Source organism: Rhinolophus sinicus, chromosome 4 (assembly GCF_057876585.1).
Source record: "Rhinolophus sinicus isolate RSI-liver-muscle chromosome 4, RSI-T2T, whole genome shotgun sequence".
Taxonomy (NCBI): domain Eukaryota; kingdom Metazoa; phylum Chordata; class Mammalia; order Chiroptera; family Rhinolophidae; genus Rhinolophus; species Rhinolophus sinicus.
In genome coordinates, this window is record NC_142504.1 from 111,884,870 (window position 1) to 111,898,874 (window position 14,005).

General features: G+C 40.1%; 1 protein-coding gene across 3 annotated transcripts in view; it reads right to left on the reverse strand.

Moving 5' to 3' along the window:
• TMX3 (thioredoxin related transmembrane protein 3) overlaps positions 1-14,005 on the reverse strand; it is a 41,228-nt gene that overhangs the window by 23,344 nt on the left and 3,879 nt on the right. For 2 of the 3 annotated variants that reach the window (XM_019729345.3, XM_074339862.2), the window contains exons 3-5: positions 10,230-10,269; positions 8,886-9,009; positions 1,010-1,055 (exon numbers count right to left, since the gene is read on the reverse strand). In XM_019729345.3, coding sequence (XP_019584904.3) covers positions 1,010-1,055; positions 8,886-9,009; positions 10,230-10,269 — 210 coding nt within the window. Of the gene's footprint in view, positions 1-1,009; positions 1,056-8,885; positions 9,010-10,229; positions 10,270-14,005 lie in introns of those variants that run through there. The other variant, XM_088798035.1, reaches the window with a different exon arrangement.

The window sequence follows — 14,005 nt, forward strand, 5'->3', positions numbered from 1 at the left end:
TCTTTTAAAAAGTAAGTAAAAGGACAGGGAATTAAAATTATTTTGGTAGAGGTAAAACCAATTTTAAGCAATACAACAAGTAGTAACTTGATAGATGCTCGAAGATTACAGAGTAAAACAAAGCGTAAAAACACCCCTTCTGGAAAATTAGATAATTTTCCAAAAGTCTACCAATGAATTGTGTCCAACTGAGATAAAAAAAAAAAAAAAAAATGTAAAAGCACAATAGAACATCTACAATTAAACAGCAAGAATGGACAGGATAATATACTTATAACACAAGAAAGTAAAAGGTTTAGGAAACATTTTTAAAAAGTGGGGGAAGGTGGGAGGGAGGTCAACACAAAACCCAAGAAATAAAAAATCAAAATTACTCAAATTTTGAAATTTGAGATTTTAAAATACTGAGAAACTTACTTCATATAAAAATAAGTTTCAAAATAATTTAACTCCCCACATTATCAAAATAAGGACACGGATGAAACTCCTGAGAAAATTCAGTAAAGCCACTATAAAATAAGCCCTGTAGAATTACCACACCATTTCTTCCCACTTAGACACTCTGTATTAGACTTGATCAACACCTCCAGATTAGAATTAACATTCACAAATCTGATTCTCTTTGTTGCTTTCATCTCAAATGCAATGTCTATTGTAATTACAGAAAAGCACAACTTGTTAGGAGACAGGATTCACGTGGCAAAGCAGAACACACTCTTGAGCTCATGGGTAAAAAGCGTTTTATCACTTGCGACTGTATCCCTTGTCCTGCACAGTTAGTACTCAGACACGTTCAGTGAATTAGCCGTGAACAACACATTTACCTAAATACAAAGAAAAGCATAAAAAAAGATGCAGTCCCTGTCTTTTGATCACATACTGCACCTAGAAAGAACTGCTGAACTCAAATCTTCAATCCTCCAAGGAAGCTACTAGAAATTAATGTAATAAAACGTAAGTAGAGTGAACTAATAAAAATATACATATAAACATACAACACTCAACTTACAGCTTAATTGTTGGATAACCTCGAACTCCAAACTCTGAAGCAATGCCTTGATAAGAAAAAGAATAAATAATTCTAAATTTTTTTAAAAAACGAGAAACTAAGTAATAAATGAGCCTTTTACTTAGAAAATATATGGATATATTTATACAAACTCATATATTTTGTTTTTAAGTCTAAAAAGAATATAAACTTACACACAAAAAAGAAAAAAAAAAAACACATGACATTCTCATACAAAATATAGTATTACTTAATAGCCTAACTTATGGCCCGCACAAAATACTATGACAAAATAAGTAAAAAGTGCCAAAAGAGTAGTTAAAATTTTATCTCTAAAGTACTTATTTTATAAGATATTCTTGTTAAAAAATATATACACATATATAAAGTCTCACTTCTCATTTGACTTCATTTCCAGGACAAATATTTCTTTAAAAGGCCCATCTCTCCTTTTAATGTTTTGAGTCTTAAAAGAACTGCATTGTATTTTAATTTTAAAAACATAAACCATATCTGCAAATTTATTTAATTCCTATAGTCAATATATGATCTAAAAGCAACTTTACTTGTTTTAGAAGTTTCTGCTTTTGTGATAACCTAGAATAATTCCAACTGTCCCAAAGTTTATTCTGAAATCCTTAGTTAAAATGAGACAACAGTTGCTACAATGGCATCTTTTTGAGGGAAAGAAACAGTAACAAAAACAAGCAAATGATAGAGAATCAGGACTTTATGAATTATAGACATCACAATAGCAAATTAATACTGTGTCACTTTACAGATTCAAGGCAATTAGAACAGGAAAGAAAAAATAAAATGTTCTCAGTTAATAGACAATATACAATATATTTACACAATTATACTTGCATATGTAAAGTATACTGTATTTACTCACATGAGCTCTCCCTGTGGTAATTTTCTTCATTTCGAGGATATTTTCTTACCACACTATGGTATAAGAAAACTACTTCTATATATATGGGTCCTGGTTTATCAATCGCTTTAATAGTCATTAATCTTTGGGTTCAAATCACTCCCCACCAATACATAAGAAATAAGTGAATTTGTGGCAAAATAATATCCCCAAATCTCTCTGCCTTCCTTTGTCAACTCCAGAGCTTCTCCTTAAACATATGGAGAGAGGGGACTGGAAAGTGATCAATGCTGGATTTGATGAGAGGTTAACAAAAATGAGAACTCAGGTTCTAAAGACGTAAGTCCTGACTCTTCAGAGACCAATTGCCTAATTTGTGCCCATTTCTAATTTAGAACTGAATTGTCAGGTATATTCTAACTGAAGGCTGCTGTTATTGAGATTGCCTTCAAAGAAATTATTCGGGGGAGACTATGTGAATAAAGTATGTTATTAATGCTTTCCATCCCAAATTAAGGAGGCAGGTAAATAAATACAAGTCCTCATTACTTTCAACTAAAACTCTCTGGAAACTGCTAAAACATAAACACTAACAATTGACTGGAGAGGAAGGTATATCCACTAGTAATTCCTTATACAATTCAGCATAAAATTTTCTGATACACAAATAAAATTAAACAAATGAAATAGGCAATCGATGAGACAATACAGTGGTGGTGTTTTACAGCTTGATGTTGTATTTCTCACAAGAGGTTTCAGAGAGAAACTTAACCACATCACTTAAAAGCACACTTTGACCCTGTCACTTAATTTCCTCAGTTTCGCAAGTACCTATACGATGAGATGGACACCACCACCAACTCTGGAGTCCCTTGGCTCCTTCAGCATTACCCTTCATTTCTGACAGAATTTCAATCGACAGTGACTCCTAAAACTTCAAACTTAGGGTTCCCTAGAGGAAAATGGCTGTATAATTAAAAAAAGCAGAGAAGCAAAGCGTGAGTTGTGGATCCGCGTTAGGACCCTAACTTCTCCACTTATCACCTGTGCAGTCAGTCTGCTTAAGGTTCTTCACTTCTGATCGTGCTTCCCCTTCGGAGGACGCCTCTCATCCTGTAGGGCGATGGCTGGGGTTGTAAAATAAGAAAACCTGTGAAAAAGAATCTAGCAGAGAATCTGCTCAAGTGCAAGGTCCATTTCCTGCCTATTCTTGATCCTGATCTCAGTGCTGAGTAATTACCTGCCGATGCCTCAACGTGCAGGTGATGTTAATAAGAATCAGCACATGTAGGATAGCTTATACTGTCTTTGATACACCTTCAACTACACCTGAAAACAATTTTGTGAGAGGGAAAAGGTGCTAACGTCATGTTTCAGATAATGATGGAATACTTAGGAAGATGTGGTAACTTGGGGGCAAGCATTCATTAGGTAGCAAGGCTGAGACTGAAACTCAAGCCTGAGTTTAACGTTTTTCTTTCTTTTTTCATATTAGAGAATGGTTTGTATAGAAAGCTGGGAATCATTTCTTTACAAATGGAAATTCATTTTGTAAAATAAATAACCTCTGAAGTTTTGTAATTTTAAATGTTCGTAAGCTGAGGTTAAACACGAAGCCCCCATCTCATTTGTTTTCTCCCTGAAATGACAACATGACGGTAGAGACAGGCTTGCAGGTGAACCACGGTGACCTTGGACTCTGGGCCTAGTTCTGCTTCTGCCTCTAACTGCGGTTTCTGAAATTACTCCAAGTCATTTCACCACTAATTACCTTCTGCCATTTCCTCTATACACTGGGAGGGTGGAAGGAGTAAGGCGGCGAACTCAATCCGAAGTGCTTTTCAGCACAAGAATACGATTTTTCTTAGCATTTAGTGTCACTATGTGTCTGACATGAAAAGAGAAAAGCTATAGCAGTGGTTCTCAACTGAGGAAGAGTTTGCCCTCCAGGAGCCACTGGGCAATGTCTGGGGTCAGTTTTGGTTGTGTCCCCCAGGAGAAGCCTGCTACTGGCATCTAGTGGGCAGATGCCAGGGGTGCTGTTAAACGTCCCACAGTGCATAGGAATCCCTTCTCCCCGCAAAGGAAGAATTATCTGGCCCCAAATGTCAGCAGTGCCAAGTCTGAGCAACCCTCAAGTATAGTCACTGACCAAAACTAACGTGCAAATATAATCTGTGAACAAGGAATCAGAATAACAATGTTATTGCGCAAATGCCGTTGCAAGTTAATACATCAAGGAGAGAGAGATAAAATACGATCTTTACATAAAACCATGTCACGCTTAGGTTGAGGAATAAACAGAATTGCAGTGGTTTCATAATACAAATCAATACATCATTACAGCTAACATCATATTTTAACTTCTGAATGAAACCATTTTAGCACTCATTTTTGAAGGGGTATGTACAAAAAGCTAAAATATATAGCTGAATTTAAACTGGACATTATACACTTCTTTAATGTTATTTGGTTATAGTATTATTAAACTCATGCATCAAGAAATTTCTGGTACAATTCCAAACCCACAGGGCAGGATAATCACAATAGTTCCTGTTTTTCTAGTTAAGAATTCTGTGCACAGAGATTTGTTGGACTGAGTGTGATGGCATTTGCTTCCTATCACTGCAATTATAGGATTGTGAAATAAGGTACCCTCAAATACTCTCTAAGAGATGTTCTACACTTGATCACTGAATAATCCTATCCCATCCCAAACCAAAGTCCTATAAATAATTATTCATCAAAATAATACATTACTTTGTGATTCTCTAACTTAAGCACACAGCAGAATCAAGTGAAGTCCATGTGAAAATATAGATTCTCCCCATATGACCCAATCTCAGAAATTTTCATTTGGTAGGTCTGGTGTGGGCCTTTGGAATCTGAATTTATATGAGCACCCAAGTAATTCTAAAGCAGCAGGTATGCAGACTAAAGTCTGAGAAATACTGATTCTGTGACTGCCTGAAAAGTGACCTATGGGGACGGAAGCAATATCTATGGAACAGCCAAGCCTTCAGTATTCTAAAGTCAGACATAGAACAATGTTGGCAGTGAGCTTGAAAAAGAAATTCAGTCTCTTTACCTGTTTGATTCCAAGTTCTACTCAAATACCTGTACTGAAGCTGTCTTAAAGTATCTAAGGAACCTTTAAGAATTACATGTCAAAAATCTATCGGTCGTCTTAGACAGTAGTTTCTGTATACTTATCAACTTGCAGTAAAGGCTAAGACGACAAATACCGCTTTCTCCGCAGCACATAAAAGACCTCCTTGATTATATAACAAAGTGGGAAATGCATCTATCACTGACATCAAACACCCAATACCACCAGACAATGTACTTATGGTCACTGGGTACTGTCCCCACTGGAACACCCATTCCACGAGAGGAGAAACCAATGCCTCACCAATGCCGCGAGGTGCCTGGCATATCACAGCACAAGGGAAGCACTCACTGAATACCTGGTGAATAAATAAGTGGGTTTTCAATCAACTATGTACGACTCAAGTAGTCACAGGATTTACAAGCAGGCTGGCAGAGGGGGAGAGGAGCATTCCTGTTCTACATCCACGGAGTCAAGGGTGGGAAGTGTGTCGCACCTGCTTGGCAGAAGGTGGTCTCGCAGACAGCAGTTCCACTTTCCCGTTACCTAATGCCAGATGGTTTGCTTGACATGTGTTACATTTATGCATTTCATACACTGCAACCTCTATAGAGGTTTTCTTTTCCTATTAATTCAACACAATGCTAAGTAAACAAGACACAAAATCACTATCATGACATCACAGGCAAAATTTAAACCTCTTAATGGTTTATGAAAATGAAATGAAAAAAAGGTTCCATCATAAAGTATGTAAAAAGCTATATGAAGTCTTAAGACCTAGTAACAATATCACTTTTCAGTCACAGCATTTAAAATACTTTCTTCTTCAAGCTAGTCAGGAAAACTCTTGCTCTTTTTCTCCCTAATCATAGTAGCACTTAATAAACAGTGAAGGATAAGCAAACGAATTAGGTACTATAAAAATTTTGACTTAATGTAAACTGTTAATTATCACTGTAGCGTCACAGTAAGATTTTTACTGATTTCCAGCTACTCTTTTTCTTACTGCTTTTTATACTCCCACATTCCCTTGTGCAGTATTACTCCAGTGAATGATTCAAGTGATCGCAAAACTGCTCCACGGCTAAGACTGTAACGTACTTGTCGGTTTGTTCATCGTTCTCCCTCAAACAGACTGGAAGCATTTCCAGGACAAAAAGGATTTGTTTTGGTTCTTCTGTAATCTGTAGAGACTAGTACAGGGCTTGACACACTATAGTTAGCAAGTAAATACTGAGTGACTATGAACGAATGACGATATAAATGAATATATAGTATACACTTGTCAGCATATATGCCTAGACACAATAATTTACTTTCATGAGCAACAGTTGAAAAGAATTTCTTAAACATCGTTAAAATCCTATTTCAAGAATCATCAATTCAAGCATATTATTCTCTTTCTCTTCAATAACTTCCTGCCATTGATCGCTTCTCCTCTCCAAGTTTCAACAATTCACTTCTGCGACTCAGTAATTCCAGCTCTAACATCTTACTTACACTCTAGTTTCCTATTCCCAAACATCAATAAAGCAAAATACCACCAATTCAAAACAGCTGCTAACATGAAAATGCACACAAAATTAATTATTCTTTTCCATATAAACCAGTGGTAGTGTAGTTCAGTAACTACACTAAGAATCTTGTACTATTATTTTCAATTGTTCGTTTTTATATCACAGAGCTAATCTATCATATCCATGATTTCACCCTTGAAAAGTCTGTTTGCTTTACTGTTTCCTCGTGGCTCCACCGCCAACCACCCTCGTCTGGGCTTCCAGCATCCCCCACCCAGATGTACATAAAGGTCAACTTAAAAATCTTCTCGTCTCTAACTGTTCTTCTTTCCATCCTACATATTGCTGCCAAAAACATTTCTGCAAATCATGTGCCTTGTCAAGTATATTACTTCTCAATCGATAACTGATAAAAACTAAAACAGCTCTTCCCGTAAGCAGCCTGAGGTGACCTCTGCAAATGGTTCGCTATATGCTTAACCCAGAGAACCCCACGAAATCATGTAAATCGAGAGGTTCAAATCTACATGTTTAAGAACACTCGTGAAACTGCCCTGGCCATCAAGGGTATGCATATCCGAAAAGCCACCAAGTGTCTAAAGGATGTCACGTTACAGGTGTGTCATTCCTTCGTTACCGTGGTGGAGTTGGGAGGTGTGCCCAGCCGAACAGTGGGGTTGGATGCAGGGTCGGTGGCCCAAAAAGAGTGCGGAATTTTTAATGCACACGCTTAAAAATGCAGAGTGATGCTGAACCTATAGGTCTAGGTGTAGACTCTCTGGTCACTGAGCACAGCCAGGTGAACACAGCTCCAGCATGCTTTGCAGCACTTACAGAGCTGAGGGCAGGTTAACCCACGCCTGAGCTCCCCCTGCCACACTGAGAGGGTCCTCACTGACAAACAGCAGGATGGGCCTAAACCAGAAGAGGAGGCTGCACAGAAAAACATCTCTTCTCCCAGAAGGAACTGAAGAAACAGAAACTTGTGGCCCAGGAGTAAACTCAGCATCAAATAAATGCTAATAAAAGTAAAACAAATAAACAACTAAAACACTTTGTCCGACCTCAGAAGCCGTTAAAATATGGCACTATCTCTTTCCTCCTGGTATGTATAAACCATTGTGTTGTGCCAGGGATTTTGGAAATAACGCAATCCCCACAACTTAGAGGATTATCACCCTTCTATTTTCAGACAAGGAAACTGAAATTACGATTGGTTAAGCACTTCTTCAAAGCCACAAAAATAGGACACGGCAGAGTTGGGATTAAAACATAGGTCTGTCTCGTTCCAAAGTTGTACCCAGAGCACAACACTGATTTCCTAAAATGAAACACACATGGCATACTTCCACTTACTTCGTTAAACGGAATCTACGTTTATTGAACACTACAAGGGACTTTACATACACTGTCATTAAAATCTCAGAACAACCAATAAAAGAGGCATTACAATAAATATTTATCAGCATGCAGACTAAAGCTTAGAGATGTTAAGACGCTTTCCAGGTGCTATACAGCAAAAGTAGCGGACAGAGCCAGGATCTGAATCCAGGCTTGCTTTCTGAAGCCATGCTCTTTCCAAATTTCTGTGGTACCTCATACTTCTCTAAACTTAATTTTGTCTTTTCCCAAATCCTTTAACACAGGTGTTCATAATCTTTTTCTGTAAAGGGTCATAAAATAAATACTTGAGGCTTTGTGGGGCATACAGCATATGTTACACTACTCGACTCTGTCACGGGGACATAAAAACAGCCACAGACAATAGCGGACAGATGAGCATCGCTGTCTTCCAAAACAGCTGTTTACAGAAACGGGAAGCGGGCCAATTTCCTCCATGGCTGCAGTTTGCCAACCTCTGCTTTAAGACATTCTGTTCTCTGGTACATATTTATTAAGCTAATTACCAACTCTGATTTTGCTTTCATATCCTCTCTAGTGCATATACTTTCCTGACCTTCACTTCTATTTATCCTAAACTCAACGCATCCTTCAAATTCCCACTTCCTCCTCTACCACGCCACTTCCGACTACTCAGACAGACGACGGACGCTCATTCTTAATTCACACACAACATCAATGGCTTAATACTGAAGTTTGTGTAGTTGTCTCAGGTCACTGATTATCAAAAGTGGGCTCCAAGCAGGAACAATGGCTTGTCCATCTCTGTTCGACATCAGATTAGCATATACTGGACATTACACATTCAGTGGTTAAATTCATTTAACTCATAAAACATGCAGTCTTAAATTAAGATAACTTTAATGTTACGTGAGCAAAGAACATATTTCTTCCTCCTACCTTGAATGCTGTTTCGCATAATTAAAACATTTTCATTATGAGAACAGTGAAATAATCAACTGAGTAAATGCTTACTAGAATAGGAAGTAGCGTCCATCTTTCCAACTTTAACTGGAGAACCGATGCTTTTCATCTCAAGACCAACTTCATTCCAAATCGGTTCCAGTTTTTTACAATGACCACACCACGGTGCATAAAACTTGTTTAAAAAAAAAAAAAAAGACAACCACTAAACCATTGTGCTACTGTGGATATTAATCTTAATTTTTAAAGAATCTCTGACTAAATGATTTGATAATAACCTGTTTTAGACAAAAAAAATCCAAATATAATTTTCAAAGTGGTTACATAATAAAACACACACGTGTCAGCCTAGACAGGTTAACTCTTAGTATTGACACTACTCTCAGTTCATTTTAAATGACTACTGCTATCTATTAAAAACAGATACATGACTTACAATAAAAACATCTTTGCTTCCTAGTGAGTGTGTTCATATTATATATAAAATGAGAACACTAAACACACATACACACCCCTTAAGTGTTAACGATAAACATCAACCTATTTCTACTACAAAAATTTCAACAATTTCAGCAGGTAACTTCGCTGCTTTAAGTGTCTCCACTGGTTAAGACATGGAAGATCATTAAGATGACTGTTCTGGCAGAGGGACGAGTCAGGCTGATTAAACTAAAACCACAATTCTTCCTTCTTCGGAATCACCAGATGGCTGGGGTGGCAATTAGGTACCTCCAGTTAAATGGTGTAACAAGCTGCTTGTTGTATTTTCGTGAAATAAGATTTACCTATATTTTTTTTAACATTACACTATGGAAATATTCAAACATATACACAAAGAAAGAATTAAACAATGGGCCCTCTTGCCCCATTGCCTGGCTTCAATAATCGTCAATGTGGCATTGTATTTCATCCCTTTTGCTGCCACTTTTTTTTTTTTTTTTTTTTTTTTTTTACTGAGGCATGTTAAAATGAATCCAAAATATTTTAAGGTTTAAATACATCCCAAACTTGAAAGTGAGGAAAGGAAGCTAAAAATTTGACTTTGTTCACCATTAAGATGAAATATGATTTTGACTGCCAAGTAATATCACTATACACAATCTCCTGGACAATATGAAAAAAAGAGGGTGAATTCTGTAATAAAATCATATCATAATTTCCCTGAGATATAATCTACTAGTCAACCTCATTAGAATTTCATCAAAAACAGATTTCTTTCCAGGAACCATAAGGCTCTGAGGTTCATTTTTAATATAAAAACCCAAACAGTACTACCCAAGAAAACACACTGAGTAATATACGTAAGTACTAACTGTGTGTACATGGGTGGAGAACAGAAAATAACACTTAAAATGGTAGGGGTGCTTAACTAGTACAAAAAATTTACATACTCACATCTACAAGCCAAATGTCATCTTTTCGATTGTCTTTAAACCTAAAAAACAAAAACAAGGAAACGAATCTTTGTACATCTCCACTTTACAACTGTATAGTACACCAGTATAGCACTGGTGCAGATAATCACGTGGTAAACATAGGAGCATGGAACAAACTCATTCAACCAATTTTTATGTAAAAATGTTACCCAATGACCTCTATGTATCTCATCTATTGAACATCTCATTAATAGCAGAAGAGAACTGATAAAGCAACAAAGCGGACTGCACTGGAGGACCCAGACGGATGGTGCCTCAGCGCCTGGGTCCTCTCCTCCATTTACACGTGTGTGTATCACAGCTCACACAGGACACCTGGGGCTGCTTTCCTCACAAAGCTCTGCATGTGTTTGGTTGCCCTTGTTGGCATCTGGGAACTTGAATTTCAGTTCCTGATAGTGGTGGCTCGTTGGTCTTACACTGTGCAAACCATGTGGTTTTGTGAGAACAGCTGCTTTCCTTCTGGGGGCCTGAACTTTTGGTACTGGTAGGCAGAGGGGTGCTTATGTGACCAATCCCCAATAAAAACCCCTGGGCACTGAGTCTCTGATGAGCTTCTTTGGTTCGCACGTGGTCCCGACTCCTGAGGGAGGAATGAAGCACAGCCTGTAATTCACCCTACGGCTTCCTTCCCTTTGTTGACTGTGCTGTGTTCTTTCGCTGTAATAAATCATCGCTGTGACCCCGACCTTAGGCTGAGTCCTGTGAGTGCTCCGAGTCAATCTCGGAACCTGGGGGTACTTTTGGGGACCCCGACACCATAACCAGCAGTTTCCTACAGCACGGTTCTAATCATGTGACTCTTATTTGACACCTGGTAGGCCTTCTCCCACCACAAACAAAAAAAGCACCAATCACTATACTTATCTGGTTCCAACTTATCTTTTCACTCAAATGTAAGCACCTGTGACTTCTAATCACACTCTGGTATCCATGACAGCTAAGTTCACAATGTTTATCTGACTTTCTATTTTCGTCATGTTAAATCCTATACAGCGAAAAGCATCCCTTACTCCAGAACGCCTTCCTAAATTCCTCACAGCTAGAAACAATCTCTCCACTCATCTTTGTTCTATTCGATTCTTATCAGCTTCCACAGGTTGTCTTTATTCACATATTATCCAAACATAAATATGCTAATTGAGGAAAGAAGTGTATTTGTTCCATCTCCTAGTGTCTTGTATGACAAACGTTCTCTAAGGTGGTATTTTAATGAGGTTCTTAAACCTACAGTTTGAGAGAGCACATCCCCCATATCTGAGCTCTTAGGTCCAAAGGAGCTCTCATCATCCATCCGCGAAAGCCTGTTCTGTACCACGGGCCAGAACAGCACTTAATCCCCCAGGTCGATGAATCCGAATCCTTTTGTGGTTTAGGAAAAAGTTCTGTTTTATATGCTGATATCCACCCTGTGGAGCGACCCAAGACAGCCGCATGGTTACCTTAAGCAAACTGGTGTCCCGGGGTTCTCTAACTGATGGTCTTTATTCTTGAGGACCTTGTATGCGGAAACCCAAGCTCTGCACCCAGAGATAAACAGAGGACGTTGCTGTTTCCCACTCCCTGATGTTCGGCAGCCATCCTCTTCTCCTATTAATTGGAGTCTCTGGGAAGGAGGTGACGGGTAAGGAAGTCCCTTACTGGGTTCCCCACGGAGACGCCAAGTGTCAATAATAGTAAAAGGGCACAGAATTCGAAGAAGCAGGCAGACACCTTGGTCAAACATGCAGCACTAATGAAAAGTACCCCACTGGGGAACTGCTGCTTTGAGACCCCAGACTGCTGTCCTGAGGTGTGCAATCCAGGCTGGGGTAATCGTGTCCCCTCCCATCTGCTGACTAAACCTGCCCTTTACTTGTTCATTGAAATGCTCGACCACCCCGGCAGGTTAGGGATGATATGGGGCATGGAGAATCCACTGTGTGCCCCATGAGTAGGCCCACTGATGTGTTGCTTGAGCTGCAAATCCAAGGTTTTAGCAGATGCAGTGTTCTCAGGGGACCTGACAGGAAACGAAGTGTTCCTGTAGGGCCTGGGCAGTGTGGCCTGAGTCAGCGGACTGCATGCGGGTGGCCAGGCCAAACCCGGATAAAGTGTCGACCGCAATCAGGATCCAGAACACTGTGGACGGGAAGAGGGGCTCACGGTGTTGGACTGCTGTGAAAGCCCTGGCCCATTCACTTGAACAATCTGTCCCTGGGGAGGATGTTCAGCCTTATCCAGGGTCTGACGAGCGGAACAGCTTTGCATGCTAGTTTGGTGTCTTCTCACAACAGTGTCAGCCCATGTATTCCAGCCCCATCTGGGATGGTGTCTGAATGTCCGTGGGCCATCTTCTCATGGATCTGGGAGGCAGTTAACTGCACATCTGCCTGCTCTGAAGAACAATTCAGCTTCCACGTTCAGCTGCCAAGCACGGTGCGCTCTTTGGTTGTTTCTCTGTCAGAATAGGGGCCTTTCTGGTGAGCATCACGTAGGTAACAAAACTATTAGGAGCAGAAACAATCTCTATCCAAATGTCTCATCTGCATTGGGGGTCCTATTTATATGTCACACAACCAAATGGCCAAGCCATTAGCCACAGCGCCATGAGTCAGTGAAAATCTAGCAGTGCTTATGTGCTGGGGCTGGAGTGAGGTGGGAGCACGGCCGGGCAGACAATCGCACAGCCTCCCACCACGCATGAAGCTGCCTGCTGTGCGAAGGTCCTCTACCCTTTTGGAGGACAGGTCTCTGTCAGGTTGCATGGGGACCACACCTAACTCCATTCCAGTACAAGTTCACCAGGAGGACCCACCAGGGGTGATCCAGATAGTCTCTATTTCTGGGTCCCCATAGGGCCAGAGGAGGCTCCTGGGGTGTTATTCCTTGGAGATGGAAGGGCACCCATGAGATCTTCTCATGGGGTTGTAAGACTCCAGCTAGGTACCATATGTGCCATTTCCACTTCACTAAAGATTCCAGAGCTGACCCTATTCAGCAACACGACTGGAATTTCTGCTCATGAATTTACTACTGCACTTGTCCAGCAAGGTCCAATGAGAGACCAGTAAGTACCTCTCAAAGGGTGTTTATGTTTCAGCCCATTTGGGGAGCTCATGCTGGCCTGTAGTACTGTCCTTTTGCCACAGGCTCCCATCAGTGAACTGAGAGGTTGCTGCAACGTGTAACTCAAATGGCAAATGTGGGTCCATGGGATCCAGAAAAGGGAGGCCTGCTGGTGGGCTTCTGGAGTATCCTGTTCATTGAGGTCCCACTCAAAGGCAGTGGCCTTTCTGATAACCTGGTAGATGGGTACCATCAAGATCTCCAATGTGACAGCATCAGTGACAGCTGAACAGGCCCATTAATCCCTGGCCCTCTTTTCTGTTTTGGGATCAGAAAGGGCCAAAAGTTCGGTAATGATCTCTTCGGGATGAGATGCTGTACTGCTTCTCAGATCATGCCCAGGAATTTCAGTAGTGTACCAGGTCCTTGTACCTCGTTTGTGGTAATGACCCAGCCATGTTGCCACTTGTGTGTTGCCATGGCGTGCAGTCTTTGTTTTGCATTGCCCTCATCTCGGCCCTCTAGGAGGTTGTCATTAACACAGTGGAAGGCCAGTGCTCCTTCCAGGAGCAGGACTTTTTCCAGATCACGAGCTACCCATCGACAGCAGACAGGTGGGGAATTTTAGGGCAGCCTTGCAGACGGACATTAAAAGCGTGCTGGAATCCATTACACATGAAGGCAATT